Source organism: Neopsephotus bourkii, unplaced genomic scaffold (genome assembly GCF_033783945.1).
Source record: "Neopsephotus bourkii isolate Nb327-2 ecotype Australia unplaced genomic scaffold, CSIRO-AGI_Nbou_v1 NB_479, whole genome shotgun sequence".
Lineage (NCBI taxonomy): Eukaryota > Metazoa > Chordata > Aves > Psittaciformes > Psittacidae > Neopsephotus > Neopsephotus bourkii.
Window position 1 is genome coordinate 2,300,219 of NW_026900980.1, and position 20,755 is coordinate 2,320,973.

General features: G+C 42.3%; 1 protein-coding gene across 1 annotated transcript; it reads right to left on the reverse strand.

Moving 5' to 3' along the window:
- Nucleotides 1–13,077: 13,077 nt before the first annotated feature.
- Nucleotides 13,078–16,978, reverse strand: GATAD1 (GATA zinc finger domain containing 1). The gene is made up of 5 exons (XM_061350106.1): nt 16,670–16,978; nt 16,416–16,541; nt 15,826–15,885; nt 14,179–14,362; nt 13,078–13,435 (listed from the first exon to the last, which is right to left on the reverse strand). The coding sequence occupies exons 1-5, from the start codon at nt 16,859–16,861 to the stop codon at nt 13,245–13,247; spliced, it is 753 nt and encodes a 250-aa protein (XP_061206090.1). The 5' UTR covers nt 16,862–16,978; the 3' UTR covers nt 13,078–13,244.
- Nucleotides 16,979–20,755: the final 3,777 nt, after the last annotated feature.

A 20,755-nucleotide genomic window follows, 5' to 3' on the forward strand; every position in this document is an offset into this window, starting at 1 on the left:
ACATAAAACTTAAAATTTGGGGGTTTGTCAATATGGTCACCAAAACCTAACAGTGATTTCCTATCCCTGCTTATTTCCTCACAACAAATAGATTCAGTTCAAATAAACTCTAATAGGTAATGGTGAAAATGGGTTTTAAAACTTCTATAAGGCCATACTCTAACAGCCTTTGGAGGGGTTTTAGAAGGGTAAGACATCATATGTTGATTGGTAGGCAGCTAGACTAATACTTCCAGAATAACCACAGCAAAAAAAACCCAACAAACCCAGATGAAAGAAGGTGATTGTATCTGGTTTTCTGCCAGAGTTTTTTAATGAAGGCAATGTCAAGTTGCGTTTCACAACTGTGTCTTCTTATCTCTATCTTTTCTTCTTGGGGACTGTTCAAAAACATCTCTGATGTTTGGAAGCTTTCTAATGTTACATCCTGAAATTATTCAAAACTACTGCCTTACAGGAAGATCGTTAAAAGTTGTCTTCCTCAGCTGATACATAGAGAAGGAGGTCTTAACAGAAGAGGAAAGAAGGAGCAGGCAGGAAAGGAAGATCGGCTGAGAAAGTTGGGGCTGTTCAGCCTGGAGAAGAGAAGGCTGCGTGGAGACCTCATAGCAGCCTTCCAGTATCTGAAGGGGGCCTATAGGGATGCTGAGGAGGGACTCTTCATTAGGGACTGTAGTGATAGGACAAGGGGTAATGGGTTCAAACTTAAACAGGGGAGGTTTAGATTAGATATAAGGAGGAAATTCTTTCCTGTTAGGGTGGTGAGGCACTGGAATGGGTTGCCCGGGGAGGTTGTAAATGCTCCATCCCTGGCAGTGTGCAAGGCCAGGTTGGACGAGGCCTTGGGTGATATGGTTTAGAGTGAGGTGTCCCTGCCCATGCAGGCATGTTGGAACTGGATGATCTTAAGGTCCTTTCCAACCCTAACTATTGTATGTTTCTAAAATTAGAGATGTTTCCTGTGAGTCTATAGCACCCTTTCACAACATGTTGCCCATAGTGGGTTTTTTGCTTGGTTGTTTTTTCACTAACCTTCCTTCCCTACTAGTTACCTCCCTGAGGTAATCGGAAAACACTGGGGCTTAGGGGGGGTTGGGTGGGGTTTTTTGGTGTTTTTTCATGGCCATTATGTCCCTTTTCACACCTGCATTCCTTTGGGCCATTTGGCATTGTGACCCTTTTCAATTAACAGATTGGATGTCCAGGCTTCCTCTGATCACTTTCCAGGTACATCAGTAGTAACATCCTTCCTCAAGCTGCTCCTCAATGTTTGATTGTATGGTTCCACTACATGTTCCAATTTGTTATTTTTGTCATTGAAATGTGTCATGCTATGTCAGTAATTAGGAAAACATACCATACTTGACCATGTGATTACATTGTTCACTGCTGCCTGCAGCCTAAACATTTCACTGCTGTGTGCCAACAGTGAGAGCCACTCTCTGAAACACAGCTGTGGGGAAACTGCACCTTTTTTAAAGGCAATAATTTCTCCAGCTGTTAGTTGACCTGCTCAGCACATGTTCTGCCTTGTGTGCTAGCAAAATGAAGACCCAGTTACCAGGCCAGATTCTGCAGCTTGCCAGTTACCTCTGCCTTCTCTTTCCTACTACCACCAGGTAATGAATTTGCACTAGTGCAACTGCTACTGCATTTGCAATGCTTGTGACAGAGGATCAGGCATAAACTGGATGTATGGATTGGTTGGCTGATGAGCTGTTAGTGCTGTCAGTTAGAATTATTTTTCATAGGAATAAACCAAAATTGATGCCACAATGAATATAGGACTGAGCCAGTTTTCTGGGGGTACGAGGGAGGGCACTGCTTTTGAGAAGAAAGCCACTTGCTGGTAATAGAACTTCCTTCTGTTTTCTTCTGTAACAGATAGAGCTGCTGTCACTTTTCTTCTGTTGGTTGAGAAGCTAATCAAAGTTGACATGAAGTAAAAGCCGATATCAGAAATATTGCAAGCATTTTAGCACTGATATATCTCAGAAGTGGCTGCATAATCTCTTAGGTACAGCTGGGATGCTTTTCTTCAATGTACTATTCTGGACTCTTTAATATATGACAGAATAATCCAATAAAAAAATCTATTCATTGTTTTCCTTCATTTTGATGATGTTTTAATGTTGTTTTCTAGTATCTTAAAACTAAAACATAGAAATGCAAAATACAAGTATAATTTTAACCCATTAATTTTCATATTCTCCATTTCCTTAATGTTGTGGGGTTTTTAAAATAACCAAGTTTAACTCTGCTACAGCAGCACAGAAACTCCCAAGAACACTGTGTTTCTACAGTACCCCTCTTTTATGTCACTGGCTCTTAAGACCTGACATGAGTTATCTGAAGCCTCATCTTTCCCAGTATTCTGACATGCAAGGCACTAGATGGCGAGATCTTCATTTCCTCACTTATGGCACCCCTTGTTGCCAGTGCCAGTCATGGTTATGTGAAGCTGGGTGCGGTTTCACTTTGCAAAGCCCAAAGGACAGGTCTGTCACTGTTACCTGCCTGTTTCCAAGCTCTTGGGTCCCTGTGTGGGAGTTACTTCCCTGGATTTTTGCTCTGGTTTTCTCTCCACCTCAAGGTGCCACAAAGACCTGGAATGCCAACTGTAAAAGATCCAGGGGTGCACATATTGGTGTGGTGAATCATGGATGTGGTGAACCCCTCCTGGCATGATTTCATTTTAGTCTTGGTGAGTAGTAAACTGAAACTCTGGGGGCTGTGAAGAGTAGAGATGAAATATTGGCTTCCTGAAGATCAACGGGAACTCCACCATTGCCTTCACTTGGGCTGAAAGCCTGTCTTGATATAAAATTGACCCAAATTCTTGTCCTTTCTCCAAAACCAAATCCCACTTGGGCTCAGCAGTGCTTTATTTTCTCATTTTTCTGGTATACAGCAATAATGGTTGAGTCATAGTCACTGTTACTCACGGTAACAGATGGCTTCTGTGTTCTTGTGTCTCGTAAGAATTAGCATAACTGGGCATCTGAGGAAATTGTTATTTAAACAAAACCTTCAAGGCTTTCATAACAGAACAAATCATGCATTTGTTCTTTTTTCATAAGCTTAATTCCTTCTTTTCCCCCCCTGAGAAACACATGCTGGCGTATTTGACTTTAATTCTGTGGTTTAGCTTCAGAGAAGAGGTAGATTGACAGATTTCTGACTATGCCAGAGCTGCAGAAGCACTGGATCCAGGACATGTAAGACAATTGCTTTATCTTTGCATCTTATTTTTCTTGAACTGATAAAGGTGAGTAAATGTGAACACAAGTATCAGCAAGATACTACAGGAGAGATATATACAAGATTGGCAGAAGTTTTACTAGTGTTAATTTTCCATTTGAAGAAGTGGGCAAGGTGTAACATCAAGGACTAGTGTTACAGGTGTAGTGATGTGGCTTTTTCACTCTGTTTTGGAACTTAAACTAGTACTGATGTTTATGAATTGAAGCAAGTGCTCATATTTCTGCTAAATATTTCACTGCTAAATATAAGTTTGCACTACCTCTTCCAGATGACTGTGCTGTTCTGGTTTTGCTACTGTCAACTGCATTTATGTGACCCTGGTGGTGAGTAAAAACTTGATTACTTTACTTAGAAACATTTGTTAGCAGTGAATATAATTGTATTGTGGCTTCTGACAACCTGATGCTACTTGAACTGCCTGAACGAAGCAAGGCATGGTATTTCTTTGTCACTGTCAGAGTGTCTTTGAAATCATGGCTCTATTTCTAGAATCGTGGCAAATGTTGGAGGTATCAACAGGCACACTCGCTTTCTGGAATGCAATCTGAAGGCTTTGTTAAAAGCATTCTAAGAAGAGGAGACAATTAAGTATATTTTGAAAGCTTAGGAGGAAAAGCAGTGGGAACCATCGTGGAAGCTGGAGGGAGGGAGATGCACTGGGTTGAAGCTGGGACCCAGAGAAAGCTTGGGTGGCCAGGTAAAGAAAACACGTGGAAGGAATTTGGGACACTGGAATGGAGCTGCAGCAAAAGAGGGTGGTGAAGTCACCTCTTCACCTGGTCAAACAAGGGTGTTGGTGAGAAGGAAGCAGAGGTGGAAATGCAAAGTAGAAGGACTGGAGTCCTGGGGAACAATCTGCTTACAGCAGGAGTAAGCAATAGGAGGGAAAAGAGCTCAGCAAGGGAAAACGGTTTCCTCTCTGCTTTGGAATGAGGAAAGCAGATTAAGCATGCAGTACAGCAGAGAATGGGGAAAGGCACGATGGCCTTCCAGGGAAGGAAGGAAGCAGGATGACTTAGGCGGCCTCCAGTGTAGGGGACTGCGCCATACACGCACCCCCCCAACCCCAGCACCCTGTTATTGGTACCTTTGTGGGGAGGGTAGAGGGATGTAGACTCACATGGTGCAAGTACTTAAGCGTATCAGTGGTATGAGTGCTGTGTAACCAATGAGCTTTGCTTAGGTTTAAATTATGATGTTTACTGAAGGCTATTTGTATCCATTTCTATTTTAATACGTTCAGATTTCCTTGTATTTGCACAGTTTTAATGGGAACTCTCCTGCTTGAATGCTGACAGTCTCCTTTTTATCCCTTTGTTAATGTAGAATGCCCACTCCATCCCCTTGAAAACCCTGGCACACAGGGGTTTTGCAACCTCTCCAGGAGAACACCAGCCTGGAGCTACTTTACAGCACAAAAATGAGGAGGGAAACAAGTTCCACAGTGCTGTAGGCACCCTGGCTGTGAGATAGCACCTTGGCAACCACACAGAAGTAGCTGAAATTTGCAGCAAATCCTGATGAAAGTTTGATAGTAAAAGCGCATTAGCCAAAATATTGAGAGCAAGATCAGTATTTGTCACTACTGTTTAAATGAAAAACCAAACAAAGGAGTTCATCAGGTCCATTCCCTTTTACTGAAAATATTTCTGACTATCGAATCTGCTGTTGCGGATGCTAAGGAAGAATCTTGGGTTGACTGACATATGATAAATTGTCAGTTTTGTTTAAAGACTGGTTTAGGCCACAGTGAAGGCTTTGAGAATAAATCAGATATCAAATTCTTTCATTGTCAGTTTAGTCACTTATCATGATATAATTGCTTATTAGAAATGTTAATTTCATTTTTTTTTAATGATTTTAGACTGTTATCTTTATTCCAGCTCCATACTATGGCTATATGGCAAAATACAGCTCGTTCATGTGCCCTTTTTCAATGAGGTAAAGCTATTCAAATACATTAACAGACATTCCACAGGGAACAATAATAAAAAAAACCCTGAAAATGCAAACCCAATCCAACTGAAGAGACGGGACCAGTCTAGCACTTTCAGATGAGACAGCCTGTTGTTTTCTAGGTCTGCAGCATGAAGGGAGGTTGGTGTCATCAGATGTGGAGGATTACACTCACTTTGTGCAGGCACTGTTCTGCACTGACATGCTGAACTACAGTTTGTCATCCCTGAGTCTGTCACTCCTCCTATGAGTAAATTTAGTTTGCAGATTTCTCCCCTTAGGAAGCTGTGTCTACAACACTGGTTCTTCCCCCTTTTGAAAGCTCAGTGATCTGTGAGGCAAGTCTAAGGAGGGTGGCATTTTTTATAACACCAAATCATACAGTCAGAAGAAAAGAAAGGTGCACAAGTTCTCTGTAAGTCGCTGATGGTGTAGTCTTGGATAAGGGCAGCATTTAAAACCAGAGTAATTGAATTACATAGAAAAGACCGATCTTAGTTTCAGATTCTGAGGTGGTAATAGTATTGTTGTTGGACTGCTGTGTTCCCTTCTTGAACAGTGCAACTAGAGAGAAACCTCTTCTGTTTAACCTTTTTAGTTTATAAAAGCCAGTAGCAATTGTATTTTCAGGAGGTGGGAGTGTTTCTTCACTCTCTTTTTTAATTTTTTAATATATTTTATATATTTTTATTCTTCCTGATTTTTGTCTTCTACAGGTGACTGCCAAAGAAAGTCACCCTTTCCAGTTAACAGCTGAAAAATTAGAAGCTGCTTTACAGAGAGCTAAAAAGCAGGTACCAGTAACACTGACTTCTGATTTTCATGTTCTCCTAGTTGCTTTGTAAGTAGTGTATGTTCTCAGCATTGGAGCACTGGTATAGTTTCATCTCTGCAGATCTTCAGTCTTCTGACTGAATTGGGTCCAACTCTGGCGACAGGAGCTGAATTGATTTTAGAATCTGGGCACTGTAACAAAATGCAGAGAAACTCCCTGACTCAATTTAATGAAGAACAGATCTTAAATTGTGTTTCAAGACCCACATTTCTTTGTAGATTTTAATGGAATTCAAAGTGTTGTAAAGAAGCAACTGTTCTGACCCTGAGAAGAAATTACAAATGTGATTTTTCCAGAGTTTAGGAAACTTTACTACTTCAAAATACTTCATGTTCAGTGATTTTATTCTGATTGTGGCTGCACAAATGAGAATATTATGGCTTGTCACATACAACTTTTTTTTCACATTCTGCTCTGTCTTTGGAACTGCTTTTTTCCCCACGGAAATGTTCGGTGTTGTGAGTGCCCACAAAATAGTATCCACCAGTATTTCAGGCTAAAGTGTTTCCTATTCTTATTGTCTTGATATTCATAATCCACTCACTTAATAGAAAATTATAAATGCACTTACACTGAACTGTTCTCTTCCTTGAACAGATCCAACAGAGGAGGCACAGGCTGGAGGGTAAAACATTTTACCAAAGGGGTGTGAATGTTTCAGAGCAGATATTGAGGTAGACTTGTTGTCTTCCAGGGTAGAAAATGAAGTTTAACAAGAGGTAAAGCATCTAGTTATAAGGAAGGTCACATATAAAAACAGCAGGTATTTTGGATACAGACAAATGTGTGCATGACATTTTTTTATAGATACGTTGAAGCTGTCCTAGTTAGTTAATTGCTTGATCAGCATGGTGCCTATACTTAGACACCATCTGCATGTCTGTGTCATCTGTCTGTGCCTTTGCCAGCCCACGTGAGCCCAAGCATTCAGACACTTCTCACTTTGATCCTAGCAGAGGGAGGCGGCTAGCATCTGTGAGGACATGGGCTGGATGGACAAGGTCCTGGATCACAGACTAGATTATCTCTTTAGAGATCTGCATGTGTTTGTCAGCCTTCTAGGGCTGAAACTGTTCTCATAAATAATACTATAAGCATCTGCTTTGTTTTATCATAAATAGCTGGAAGAACTAGACTAGAACGGCAACCAAGAAACTGCTATCCCACAGTAGCTGCTGTTTCTATGAAAAGTAATGCCTTGCTCAACATCTTCTGCTTAACACACGTCAAATGTCAAATACCCTGCATATGCTGTTGTGCAAGGAGTATTAGTGGAACAGCTTTTTGTGCTCAGTAGTTGCATCTTATCTTGTTTTCAAGTAATTTATTCCTGCAGCTGAAATCAAAGGCAATACACTAACAGTCCATTTCTTGCAAGTTCTTGCTTACAGAAGCCATTAATGCTCTAACAAACTGCACATGGCAGGGAAGGCAAACACCAGGGCTTCCTCATCATTGAACTTTATGTCCTGGTCTTCCCTGGGAACTGACCCTTGCAAATAATGTCCTTTGCAGGAGGCTTGGGTGGAGTGAGAATTTGCAGTGGGTCAGGTTTTCTAAAAACGCAGAAACCAGAAGTAATAATGTCTTTTCAGGTTTATCCCAAGCATGAAGCAATAAGGCAGCTCCTCGTGTCGGTGTGTTTGAAGTTTTGGAAGTTCCTGCTGTAGTCATTGCGCTGTGTACAATAAAATTATATTTGCTGCATATAGCTTATATCAATGTACAGTCAGAATTTTCTTTAGCAAATAAAGCTGTGACTCAACTGGCTGTCTTCCATAGCTGTCCTGGACCCGTTCAGTGTGTTCTCAGTCAATTCCTTAAGGACAGAGGTTGGCCACACTAAAAATGTTTCCATTGAGCTGTTTTAGTTTTCCATTGCATATAGAAAAAAACCCAATTCTATTTTCCTTGCTTTGATAGATGATAGGTTGGATAATGTGGTTTTTCCCACCAACAAAAAGTAGCTGAAAGAAGCACAGAAAGTTCCTGTGGATGGGCTTACACCTGTTGAAAGTTCAGGAGGACTCCATGTGTGGGCAGACTTCAGGAAAGGATGTAACAAATTTGAAAAGGGGTGAGAATGTAAAACTTGCAAGTGTAAAAATTACTTGTGCTTGTTGTTACTGTCGTGGTTTAAATCAAAACCAGGCCAGTTACACACTTACAGAGTCCTGGGAAATCCTTTCAGTGAACTTATGGACTTTACTGTTAGTAAAAAAAATATTTTCTTCTTTTAGTTCTTAAAATTACAGACACTTGAAGACAAACTTGAATTATGACAGAAGCTCCTTGATAAAAAGCTCCTGATTAGTCCTGGAAAAGCTTTTTATCGTTGTGAACCTGGGTAGTTTAGGCTGCTCTTCTCCACTTCTGTAGGTAAGGTTTAATTGTGTGGGTGGGTTTTACTTCTATTATGGCACACGTTTTAAGAAACATTAAGTTCAAACCTAATTATTCTCTCAGCTTGTGAGGGACATTTTTAGAGTTGGTATGAACTGAGAAATATGAGACTGGCCCAGAGCATAGGTTACAAAGCACTTATGTTGGATTATGTTAACTCTCTAAAGCCTTCAGGGTTTAATGTTAAACTGTAATTTTGCTCTATCAGACGTAAGGCACCAGATTTTATGTGAAAGAATTTTTACTCTTTCAAATTATGCTTTATAACCTGTGGGAATTCTCCACCATCTCTCATTTTTATGTGGCTCGTGTTAGGTATGAAAAATGTATCCATCTCTTCTGCTGTGAAATACTTAACCTTGAATGAGTGCTGCCAAAGTGGGTGTTTGTGAAGCATGTAGAAAAATGCGGACTGAAAGGGTCATCTAGTACAGCTTCTTGCTCAAGGAAGGGCCAGTTTTGAAGTCAGAGAGCAGGTTGTGTGTGCCCTTGTTCAGTAAGTTTTGAGACTCTTCAAAGCTGGAGATTACCCAGCCTCCCTGAGGAACCCATTTCAGTGTTTCATTGCTCTCATGGTGATTTTTTTTCCATATGTCCAGTATTTCCCTGTGTATTTCCTTCTACGGGGATTCAGAGACTTGAGCAAATGTTGCAGTTATGCTGCTGAACCAGTCACAAACAGGTTACCTGCTACTGCAGATGCTTTATGCGGTCCAGAAAAACAGATTCTTTAGTCAAACATTCAACCACACCAGGAAAAGGTGTCTCCCAGCTCAAAACCATGCTTGCTATTAAATTCATATATGCATTTTATGACTTCCCGTAATTTATCAGGCTTATGTTTACTACAGGTGTGTATGACTTCAGTATTTTTGCCTGTAATCTTGCATAACACTCTATTAATTATGTGTGCTAATTAATTACTAACAGTGATTATTAATGCTGTGATCTGGCATTAATAATCTTGCAAGTCAACTTCGCAAAACTGAATTTTAAGGAAAATGGCCCTCCTGGATATGGCAAAATTCACCCATGAAGCACAGCGCCTGGTTTTCCTCCATTTCAAGTGTGCTACATGCCAGTAGAATCAGTGAGTCTCGATATATCCTTGCACAGTTGTTGAATTATGAAGTTTTGAAGCCCTGGTATAATGGTTGTGCATGTTTCTGTTAAGGACTGTGTATGTTAATCAGAATACTGAAGTACTCAATCAGGTGATAGTAAAATTTTGCTAAACTTTCGCTGACGGCAAAATGTTTTCGTATGTTCATGAGATCTCTCTGATCTCCAACAAGACTTCACATCTCAAACACAACTTTACATCTCAAACACCTGTCTGTATCTGCATGCTGAGTACTTTCCGCCCTGAGCCTTCTCTATTCCAGGCTGAACAGTCCTGGCTCTTACCCTCTCCTTGTATTTCAGATGTTCTCATACCAAATTAAACAAGTATTAAACCCTGAGAGGATCCTTTAGATCTTTTCTCTTGCAGCTGTTTACCTATTTCTCAAGCCTCATTGGTAAGAGGAAGGCCCACATCAATTTGAAAGAAGACATCTGGTTACCTTGTTGCATGCCTTCATTATCTTGAGAGTCCTTGCAGCAGTACCCATGACTATCTCTATACATAATGAAATATTTGTTTGACAGACCCGAAAAGGGAGCAAAAGGGACCTAATTCAGCTGCAGCAATTTCAGGATTTATCTTTATGCATGTTACTGATGTTAGTTCGTTAATCACCACCCCTAACAGTCGGGGGGTTCAGAATGCATTGGCCAACTGCAGCTGAAGACAGTCTCACTGTGCTTGGTGTCCCCAGAAAACCCTGACACACATGACTATGTCAAACACTTCAAGCAACTCTGTGTGCACTTCCTTAGATATACCAAGGTGAGTTACCCCATACCATGCAGTACCTGTAATCTGTCAGGGGGAGTACCAGTTGGTGTGTATCACCCTCCAGCAAATGAAACAAATGTTTGAGTGCAGACCTCCTCTCTTAGGTAAGCAACAGAACTGAAGCAGATTCACCTTTCTTTTACATTGCCCACTACATTATTTGATAGTTTTGCTTTTACAGTGTGGTTCTTTATGCATTTTTTTCCCCTTTGAAATCAGATCAGAATATACCCTTCTTAAAGTTAATGCTGCTGGTGATACAAATGCAGCAAAGGATGACATTTCTGCTTTCATTTCATGGTAGCAGTGCTCACAGTTCTTTGCTTCTTCCTACAGAAGTTCCAGATTTTCTATCCTGTACCTGAGCTCTGCTCTTTGCTACTGTAAGTAGAATATTTATACAACATACTATTTTTCATGAGAATGTGAGACATAATCTTGCTCCAAACTCTTTTCTCTTGCTCAAGCTTTCAAACTACTAAGGCAAGCCTCCAGTCAGTATGACGTGCTGTGTGACGTACAACAGTGCTGAGACCTATGGATTGCCAGGTTGTTTTGTGAAATAAACAACAGATCACAATCCATACACTGGTATCTCTCTAAACTGTCCTTGTGATATTACAATTCATTGACAAACAAAAGGCAAATGGTAAGCAAGTACTTTTTCTTTGCTGTAAACTGTAGAAACTCAAAAAACCAAGAGTGAATATGAGCATAATTTTCTTCCCTCTTCCTACAAGGATTTGACAAGGAAAGCTGCTGAACTTTAAAGAAGTCAGCCAACAGAAGAGTACAGCTCCATGTATCATGACAAAGCATAACCAGCGCAGGGAATTTACAGTGACCCTAAGTGAAAACCTTGCGAACTGCAGAGAAAGGAAGGAACACACTGAGTAGAGGGAGTCACTCTAGCTACTATGAATCATAGAATCATAGAATAGTTAGGGTTGGAAAGGACCTTAAGATCATCCAGTTCCAACCCCCCTGCATGGGCAGGGACACCTCACACTAAACCATGTCACCCAAGGCTCTTTCCAACCTGGTCTTGAACACTGCCAGGGATGGAGCAGTCACAACTTCCTTGGGCAGCCCATTCCAGTGCCTCACCACCCTTACGGTAAAGATCTTCCTCCTTATATCCAATCTGAACTTCCCCTCTTTAAGTTTGAACCCATTACCCCTTGTCCTATCACTACAGGCCCTAGTGAAGAGTCCCTCCCCAGCATCCTTATAGGCCCCCTTCAGATACTGGAAGGCTGCTAGGAGGCCTCCATGCAGCCTTTTCTCCCCTACGCTGAACAGCTCCAACTTTCTCAGCCTATCTTCATATGGGAGGTGCTCCAGACCCCTGATCATACCTTTTAAGAGTTATTTTTACTGTTTTTTTGTAAATTTAATAAATATAAATCAGCAAAACAGAAATCTGGAAGAAGTAAAAGGAGAGAAAGGAGAAGAATAGCAGGAGCAAGGTCGCTTTGGGATTAATTGCTACAACACAGTGAACATGGGTGCACATCTCATCTCATGGATGTAGCAACTGAAGTTACTTAACTCTGTATTAGCCATGTAATTCTAATTTCTGAGCATTTTGAACTACTGACAGTATCCCTTAAGTTTAGCACCCACTCCCTTAAGGTTGACTATTCTTTCTTGTATTGGAAGAGAGCAGAACTAAGGCTGCAGACTGAAACCAATATATTTGGCTCCTGCTGTAACAAATCCCACCATACTAAAATTATCAATACTTGAGACTTTCAAAATACATTTCATCTTAAATCAAAGCTTATTACAAAGTGAAACATAAGCCTAGTGCAACTGTTCCAGCCACCAACCCCAGTGAATCTGGGCCACACAAGCCAGTCTCACAGTGTTTGGAGCTGACTGGTTTGTAAAAGTTTTAGTACAGAAAACTTTAACGTTGCTATTTAGTATGTGGCATTTTGTCTTTTCTGCTACTTAAATATTTCCATGGGTATTACTCAGGCTGTCAAGATGTAAAATTAGTCTTTACTTCCCTTAGCAATTTTTTTTCATTTGAGTTACCTGGGGCTATGTTTCTTGTCATTATTAATTGCAAAAACTGAAAAAAAACCCCAATTCAAAATGAATTTTAAGAGACCAAGCTAATACACACACAGTAAGAATGTGAAACTCCAATCACGGGTTAGTGCTGGCTTGGTCAGGAAACAAGATATATTTATGCCACAGGGATGCCAGGATGGCAAAGCCAAATATCATTAATCTTTTAAATCTGCAACCAGCTTTCCAATAAATGTATCCCCTTAGATAAGCAAAGTTCAGCAGTAATCTATAGATATCGGTGCAACAGAATCCCCTTAAAAGGTGACTGTTTAACAGAGCACTGCCTTGAGGCTGGTAGATTTTAGTCGAGAAGAGAAATCTACAAAGATTGCTCCTGTCCAGTGTAACAGACAACTGTTAACTGCATCCCTGACCAAGCTCAGCGTTTATCTGAAGCTAGTCTTAAGTAATTCAAGAGGTAAACAAGAACTGCAGTCACAGTTAACTAAAGTAAGTATACAAAGTGATGGATAATTAAGAGTTTGTCTTTAATTCCCTTTTCTGGAAGATAAGTTAGAAAATAAAAACACTAAAGGCAGCTTTCAGAATTTTGCTCACCATAGTTAACATGATACTTGTGGTTTTGCCCCCAAATGAGCACTCATGTCTGAAGCACAGAGCACACAAATGACTCAAGAAATGGAAAGAAAACTTCTACTTTAAAAATCTGATATAATTTAAAATAAATACCATAATCCATAAAGTAAAATGAGCATTTTATAATTCTTCTAATCTTCCTGTATGAGGTTCACAGACCTGCGAATACACCCAAAGTAACTCGTGTCCGAAGTATTCCTTAAAAAATTATAAATTATTGGCAACAGTTTCTTTAATGGAGATTGCAGGAGTAGGTCCCACATGAGTCCATATATAGCCCTTCTCTGGTCTTGTGGGAACAGTGGGGAAGGGAGACGATCGAGACTTGAAATATTCTGAAGGTGCATGACAAACAAATTCTAAATATTCCATTTTCCTTGGGAGGTCTTCTTCTGGTCCTAGGGAAAAAGAAATAATCTTCAAAGACAAAGTTTTAAGGCATAAAACGGACAATGCAGGAATTACTTACTTAAAAATACTCAACAGCAGCCAACATCCCTTGGAGAATGTGCCTTTTCAACCAATGATTTCTCTGGGAAAGTAGCCTCAAATACTAGGCAAGAAGAAACTTCTACCTTTATTTTTGCTGGTCTGCTCTTTTTGGGTTTCCGCCCCCCCCACCATTTGAAGCAGTCAGTTATTTGAGTGAAGTACTTTAGTTAATATTTTTTAAACAGACACTATTTGTGGCCTGCCTGTCAAAAGGACTTTACTGAATTATTATTCATTTTATAATCAACAGCAGAACACTCTCTATGGCAGTGCTTGCACTGTTATGTATTTTAAGCAACCAAGATGGAGATCAGCTGATTCAGGTCATTTTTAAAGAAACAGCTTAGACTGGTACACCAGGTTTATACTGTGCTAACTTTGATTCTGTCTATGGAGTCATAATTTGATCTTTAAAGTTGCAAGACTATAACTGCTCATGAGCACAAATACTCAGGTAATCACACTCACTGCAGCAGTGCTCATCTTTTTATATACATATGAAAGATAAAAGAGGTTACTGAAATAAATGAGATGCTTACAGAATCAGGGTCTAAGATGTGAATCTTGAAAAGTTCATTTAAAGTAAACCAACTCTTCATTAGTCTAGGCACATCTAAGTAGTTGTATAAAATGAAGGCTTAGATATTACCTATGATATAGGATGCTGGGTCAAAACAGTCTTTGGGGCTGGCTTGTGTAGGAATGAGCCAGGTGAGCGCAGCACTTTTTTCACAGTATTGGTCCTGAATAAACCCACGGATCTGAGCGTAGTACGTTTTTCCATCCTGCTCATCAACCACTGAAACAACATCTCCAATTTGGTAGTATACACCCTAGAAGACACACAAGCAATAATTAAATCAAACAATCTGATTTCAGAAGCTTCACTTTGTAATCACGATTCATCTCTTAAGTACCAGTACCTGAAATTATCGCAAATTAGCCCAATCTTGAAAGACAGCCCTGATTCAGCCACATGCAAAAGAACAGTGGCTGAGTACTGTCTCACCTAAACAGGCATCAACACTGTGTGCAGTCACCCCATGCCTGGGAGCATGCAGAGTAGTCAGTTTCACTCTGTAAGCAGGAGGATGCAACACCACCTTCCAGAACAAGTAACTGATGTAATTTCCCTGTGTGTGCTGAGAAAGCAGCCATCTGTGTATGAAGTTCACTCACTTTAATGTACAGGAATCCCAAAACACACATCCACCTCCTTCTGTGGTGCTCTGCGATGTGTGAGGCTGTGCAGCAAAGGCAACTCACTTCATGTTATAATAGCTTTGCACAGCATACTGCAGTGACTGCACAATGCAGATCAAGATCAGAGTTTGCCAAGAATCAGTCAGGAGGATTTTAAGATAGCACAAATACAAAACCCCCAAACAACCTCCTTGACAACACAGCAAAGTACCACAATAGAAACGTTTTGCATAAACAGACTGGGTTAAATAAAACTTCTGATGTAATTTTTGGGAATTTCCGATAAACAGCCCTCTTCTCCCCCCAAATATACAAGAAAAAGCATTAACTCTTTTCTGAACTAGTCACCAGCAGAGATTCATCTGGGATGCCACACATGAAGCATCAGGTATCCAGAGCATATACAGCCCAGTGTACCACTTCTCTTCTTGCTGTGCAGTCTCCTGTTGGCTACCCTGACCTCGCCTTTGGAGGAAAAGGCATTTCAAACGGTTGATTTGTACTACCGGGAAACAAAGGCACATTTCAGAACTTTGAAACACTCACACCTTGTCATGCTGGTGAAAATGCTCTCAGGCATGAACATGTGAAGGACTGCTTCTGCTTTCACTGCAATAGTCAACAGATGTTATTGTGAGGGTGTTGGAGGCTGCTTGCATTCAGCTCTGGAACAGGAGCCAGTTTAGACATTAGCGCAGCACAACCCGTCCCCTCTACAGGCAACATTCTCTGCGATTAAGGTAGGAAACCTCACACAAATTTAAATAACCAGCTACAGTCACTTCTGCTTGACCTCTGCACAAACGCAGAAGTTAAGAGGTTTAAAAACCCTGACTGCAACCATCACTAAGGAAACCAGATCCGTCTCTTTCCTGAAAGAAAATGGGACAATGAATGACAACTGTCTAAACTACTGCAGTAAACTACCCTGGCAAGACAACCTAATAATATGAGGCAGAGCAAAATCCTCCACAACTGCTAGGCAAGGATGCACAGGAAAGCACTCCCAGTGCTTTCATTATCAGTGGTAATTCCTGAAATTGGAAATAGGCACAGCAAGGTCTTTTTTGCAAACAAATTTCATAAACAATACCTTATAGAAGATTGATTCTGCTGTAATTATAGTGGATACAGACTCAGGAGCCTTGATGGGCTGAAAAAAGAATGCAGAAATGGAAAATCATGAGCACTAAAGCAAGCCAAACACGTAACTCCAGACCGATTTTTCCCCTTTTGGCCCACATGCCGATCCATTACCTTCTGGTACTAAAGACAAAGAATCAGGTGCAAACATCTCAAACGCTTGCACTTTAAAATTGAAAATAAAGCCAACATTTCCACTCTGGGGATTTCAAGAGGCGCAGTGGGGACTAAATTCACTTACTTGTTTCTAGTTACACAAAACTCCTTCCCTCAGGAAACGAGCGCGAAGGCCTGGGTGCCGTGCGGACCGGTGCACCACAGCCCAGCGTGCCCGTGCTACCCAGGAATAAACCGCCCACGGCCGCGATTATGACCACGTCCCGCCCAGGATTCAGGGTGATTTCGGTGAGAAGCTCTCTCTGTGCTCCAAGGCGGCGGGAGCCTTCCCCTGAGGGGCGGGACAGGGCTCGGGACCTGCCCGCGCCATCCCTGGGCCCGCCGCCGCCCGACCCGGCCGCAGCGCCGCTCGCAGCGCCTTACGTTCTTCAGTTTGAAGATGTGCCTCCGGCCCTTGCCCTTCGTGGACACCTTCTTCTCAGCGGCGGGCGCCGACTTGTACTTGGTGTTCCTGAGCCGCGCGGACCGCCGGTGGATCTCCTGCTTGCTCTTGGGGGGAAATTGCCGAATAAGCACAAGGGAGGGCGCTGCCCCGGGCGCGGGTACGGCCGGGCCGCCCCTGCCCTCGCCGCTAGAGCCCAGGCACCAAGAGGGGAACTCGGTCCGGACGCTCTCACCTGCTTCCCTGCGCCGCCGCCGCCGTTGCTGTGCTGCGCGGCGGACGAAGTGGTGGCGAAGGTGGCGGGCCCGGGCGGCGCGGAGCGGGCCGTGCAGTTGTTGCACAGGATCTCGCCCTGGCCGCCCTTCTTCCACATGGAGGAGGACGTGCTGCGGCACACGCTGCAGGTGGGCTTCAGACCCAGCGGCATCCTGCGGCCGGCGGCGGGGCCCGCGGCCCCTGGCAGAGAGACGGTGGGGATGCGGCGCCAACACCGGTCCCGGCGCCGGCCCCTTCCCTTCCCGCCGGCGGCGGATGTGGCTGCGGCGCGGCGGGAGGAGCGGACGGGCTGGCGGGCTTGCGGCCCTGCCCTCTGCTGGCTGCGGGGCGCTCGCCGCCGCCGGGAGAGGCTTCAGTCGGGTTCCTTCGTTTGGTCTCGCATCTCCCGGCTTCTGCGCCCGCCGTGCCGAGCCCCGCGGGGCACCGCCGGCTGCCGGGCCCGCCGCTCTTGGGCCCTGGCAGAGGCTGCCTGAGGAGCGGCCCACCCGTGCAGGCGGGGTCGGGGTCTCGGCTTGCCGGGCAGGCTTCAGGGGCAGGGCGGAGCGCCATGGGGTCCGTGTCTCGGCAGCGTGAAGGCTGCGTCTGCCAGAAGTGGAGGGCGGCGAGCGCTGGCTTCAGTCCCGAACAGAAGGCGTTCCTGTCCCAAGCAGAGCACATCTCTTGCCTCAGCAGAAGCCGTGACGGAGAGAGCAGTCCCGGTGAGAGCCAGCGGGTAAGCAAGGGGGACAGCCAATGGGTGTAGCAGAGCACAGGGGCTGCCGCTAGTACCTGCTCCTTTCCTGTTTGCAGAGCGATGTCAGACCGCATCGCCCAAAGGTGCAGCACAGCTGTCACCCTTCCTATCGTCAGAAAATCAGAGGACAGAAGAGGGATGCAAACAGTTGTCATGATTCAGGAGGATAGTGACAGTGGTTCACACAGGAGCTTCAGTCGTCGTTAAGCCAACACTCCCTCTTACACGGACCCTCAGTCCCGTGTCAGAGCTAAATGGGGGAACCATGGTTCCTTATACCAGTGCCACTTATATGGTCCCAAGCTATGCCGTGTAGATGTTTCTCTAGTCTGATGTCGTGAAAGAAATGCCCACTCATGCATGAGGATTTGCAGCCTTTTAATTTCCTTACTCAGCCTTCATCCCTGGGAGTCATTTAAACCTTTGGTGGAAGTTGAGTTGATTTTCTTTTCTTGTTCTCAGTGAACACAAGGAACAAATCATCTTAATAACATTTCAGATAAAGGAAAATGATCTTGCTTTAAAGAAAACTCTTACGTAAAATAGAGGGTATTTCACTCACTGGTGTTATGGTAACAACTGCATAATTAACAGAGGTTAGTTGCAGCGATCTGTTTACAGATGCTCCCCTCAAGCAGTGGCTGGGGGGCTTGCCTGGGTTGGTACTGACTCATGGGCAGTGGCACTTGCAGCATTTAACCTCTTGCACCCCTCTCCTTCACCAGCTTTACCTTTCCTGTCTCAGGTGCCAAATTTATTTCCTCGCTTTGAATTTAACTCTATTTTACTTTCATCTCCTGTCAAGTTGTTCATAGTTCCTGGGCTGTTAACCCCAGATTTTGTGAGGTTTGGTTTTTGGCCCTGTGGTAAGTGGTTAGGTAAAGCAATGGCAGAAATAATGTACCATAAGTACTTTGCTCTCTTAAGAACATTAAAGCTGTCTCTCGAGTTACTTTAGTCTAAAACACTTCTGTGATACATGAGTGGCAAAAATGCACTTTTTAACAAAAGTCAACTCTTCTGCACTTGTCATATATTGTCAGTTCAGGCTCTCAGGATGTATTTTGGTAACAACTAACAGTTTTTCACTATTATATCTTCTTGCAAACAGGGATCCTGTAGTACAGGCTTTCTGCTTAACAGGTTATCTTCAGAGGTTACTGTTTGTGCTTCGTTTCCAACAGTTCTTGAGGACCTTGGATCAGTTTTGGGGTAAGTCCTCAATCAGGATTTGAAGTGGTGGTTCCAGCTAAACTGAGTGCCACTAAAAACATTTCAGGCTTAGTTTTAGCCTTTCCAATGGTGATGCAATGACGTGGTCCTTGGGTAACCACATCACTTGTGGCTTTGGGATTATTTCTCTTTGCACTAGTGACAAAAGTAGGTACTGCTGGTAACTATGACTATGGGAGTTAATTTTATTTACACACAATTTTTGTTACAGAATGTTCTCATGTCTCCATTATAAACCAATATGACAGCTGTAAGCCAATATGGATGCCTGAAGGCACGACATGCACATTCCCACTGTGAATGTAAATTAACTTGTTAATCATATAGACTTTAATTAATCAGTAAAAATTAATTAATTAGTAAATCTATATAAAGAAGATCGGCCAGTTGTAGAAAATTGCATATGAAGTACAAACCAATCTCAGTTATTTACCGTTGCCAGTTTATTACTGTTCTGTAGCTCAAAACCAGAAGTTTGTCCTTTTCAGTCAGCTGCACTTAACAGGTTGTATGGGATTGTCACTGTAGCAGTTTTTTATGAAGCCCCACTGCTTCTGATGTAGTCTCAGCTGTGTTCTTTAAAGTGGTGCTCAAGTTCTTCCGTGGCTGTAGTTCTCTGTATTGCGTGGGAGTCCCTGTTTCCAAGGAGCCATGTAGTTGGAGCCTTTCCAAGTTCCTGAAGGGTGGCAGGCCCATGGTATAATTTTTAGACTTTTTCTCTCTTGATACATTAGCCAAAGGACCTGCTGTAGCAAGCAATAAACTGAGCCAGAGTTTCATTTAGTATTTCCAGTGGGACTTCACTGTAGCACCTGAAATGTTCCCGGTTCTGACCTCAGGCACTCTGGCCTTTAGCATTCTTTGTGCCATCCTGCAACAGCAAGTGTAATTGTGAGTACAAGGCAATTACGGTTACCTCATTTTTCATGGAGCTTTGCAGCACACTGCAAAACTTAGAAGGGCGGACAAGCATGAAAATAGCAATGCAATAGGAAATTATGAGAGGACACATTTTCTTTCTGTAACAAATTGCTACTGTTTCAGTGTAAAGATTTCCAATTTAAGCCTACAGAGAAGAATAAAATCAGTTATGAAAAATGCTTTGTCCTTTGTTTTTTTTTAACAGTACCTACAAATAGGTTATGTCCTATTGGAACCATAGTCTTCAGTATTTTGATAGTATATCTAATTTAAATATCTAACACAATGTCAGAGAAGAGCTATATAGTAGCAGAAAGTGCGAAAGTCCATCAAGCCTGGCTGTATTCAAGGGGAAGTTACTTCATCTAAATATCTTACATATCTCTTTGTATAACGAATAAACATTATAGGTATCAGAAAGGCCTACATCCTAAAGCTTTTTTCTCTGCCATGTATATTGTGCTTACTTTGTACAAATAGAGTAAATGCGGTCTTGTCTTAGATCATTAAAGAAACTACCAATTTCTTCTGCCTTCCAGGACAGAATTAATCTAAAACAACACAGTATGGGATTGGATGGCTAAATTATAGCCAAGCAGAATTCGGACTGCTGTGCTCTGTAACATTGTCTATATGTGCTTCAAAACCCAGAACTGTTATTTGAAGTAGTGTCTGCTGCTGAATTATATATAAAGACATTATGGTCAGGAGGGCCTCCAAGTCCAGATGCCTCACCAGAAATTTCAAGATTTTTTTTTCAAAAGAAGTTTTATTTTTGTTCTTAAATTGCAGAATGTGAAGTTTTCTACTCTAACATGTACAAATCCTAGTATTCTTTACAATTGTTGTAGTGAATCTCAGCTGGCTGATTAACATGACATTGCTGTTTGTTTGCATCCCTGAAGGTGATGTTGGCTATATGGACTGCCATGCTAAAAAAGGTAGGGACTGCCTCTGGTCTCTGCAGAGTAAAAATGCTGGTGTCCCAGTAAGACCTATTTTCAAGTAGGTCATGATAAATAAAATTGATCTGATAATTAGAGCATAAATTACAGGGGCCAAAACATAACTGATGAATAAATTGCATAGTTATACTCACTGTTGCTAACAGGAAACCCCCTGGGTTCATAAACTGATAAATACTCCTTAAAACTATTT

Bases quoted from the DNA above. Each gene is read 5' to 3' on its own strand.
- GATAD1 (XM_061350106.1), bottom strand. From the start codon at position 16,861: ATGCCGCTGGGTCTGAAGCCCACCTGCAGCGTGTGCCGCAGCACGTCC. The intron at 16,542-16,669 runs GTGAGAGCGTCC...TTTCCCCCCAAG, and splicing joins GCGGCGGCGCAGGGAAGCAG to AGCAAGCAGGAGATCCACCG. The intron at 15,886-16,415 runs GTAAGGCGCTGC...TTCTTTTTTCAG, and splicing joins ACATCTTCAAACTGAAGAAC to CCCATCAAGGCTCCTGAGTC.